The sequence below is a fragment of the Propithecus coquereli genome, unplaced genomic scaffold, assembly GCF_000956105.1.
Source record: "Propithecus coquereli isolate 6110/MARCELLA unplaced genomic scaffold, Pcoq_1.0 Scaffold162, whole genome shotgun sequence".
Lineage (NCBI taxonomy): Eukaryota > Metazoa > Chordata > Mammalia > Primates > Indriidae > Propithecus > Propithecus coquereli.
The window spans coordinates 2,049,762-2,050,971 of NW_012140747.1; the positions used below are offsets into that span (position 1 = coordinate 2,049,762).

Here is a 1,210-nt window from a genome sequence, read left to right on the forward strand (position 1 = left end):
ATAATAATTTGTGCAGAAAACTTTGAGGGTTGTTTGGAAGAAATTTTATGTTGTTTCATTAGAATTTAACATATCTAGCATTTGCTATCTTTTGAAAGAGATCTTTTTCCTGCTAGTTTTTCTGGACCAGCAGTTCTTATTAGTTTACTCCCCAGGCTTTGCCAAGTTGTAATTGAGCCAGTATCGATTACTCTGCAACTACTCTGAAGTCAGCATTGACAAGTCAATATTATAGCACTTAAGGAAGGAGAACTTTTAAAAGGATTTTAAAGTACTGGAATAATACAACATTTAATCCCCAATACCACATGCTATCATAAAAAAGTCAGTAGGTCCTAAAATTTAATGTGAATAAAAATAATCTTGAAGTAGTATTCAAATTTACTTATGATAACTTCACTTGGAATTTATAAACGAAGTTTACTTTAACTATACCTATAAATTGTACTACTTCTAACCTCTGCTTATAAAAATTCATATTCATATTTGTTTATTCAGGAGGAGTAATCTGTCTGACTGATCAAACCATAAAATGCATTGCAATGAACAGAGCTCCGAACAGAAGCGAGGACGGTTAATGTGAGTATAATACACTGAATACTTTGACTTTTGCCGTTGAAGCCTGAAGTGGTGTTCCTCTAGGGCATCGCTCTAAGAACTGTGATTTCTCTGTTGCTTCTCAGCGTCCCTTGTCTTTTAAATAATCCCCTGCCTCTTAGCCTTCTCTTTGGACATACACAGTTTCTTTTTCTGCCTGAAAAATTATGTTGCTCTTCACCAGCAAGTATAAAATGTATCAAATTACTCTAGCAATGAGTTGAATTGTCTCTCAGTCTATATCCCACCAGAATCATTCTGGATCCCAGTGGACTATCCATCACAAGCATTGGCCAATGACTAAACTAGCTGGACCAACCAGACCCTCTGCCTGTCCGCCAGGCATCCGAATCTTGAGCAGTGGCCTGAGTCATGCCAGTGGTCATACCAAGAGACTGTTCATAAATGATTCTATAAAGACTCCCAGAGTTGTCCTAGTTTTTATCCCTCCCAAGGGCAGACGGTTCTGTTTTCCTTTGATTCCGTCAATTGCCCAATATCCTTCCCATAATGGGGTGGGGGGTGGCAGGGAGCACTTAAGTTAGATGAAGTTAATTTCTGTAGTTTGCAACCAGAGATTCCCCCATTGATGCAAGCACAAAACACATATATA

The 1,210-nt window shown here is 37.9% G+C and overlaps 1 protein-coding gene across 1 annotated transcript in view; it reads left to right on the forward strand.

Annotated features, from left to right (window-relative positions):
• The window catches only part of LOC105807672 (exocyst complex component 1-like), an 85,106-nt gene that overhangs the window by 77,828 nt on the left and 6,068 nt on the right, over window positions 1-1,210 (forward strand). Inside the window, exon 15 of the mRNA XM_012641095.1 lies at window positions 551-579. Coding sequence (XP_012496549.1) covers window positions 551-579 — 29 coding nt within the window. The remainder of the gene's footprint in view (window positions 1-550; window positions 580-1,210) is intronic.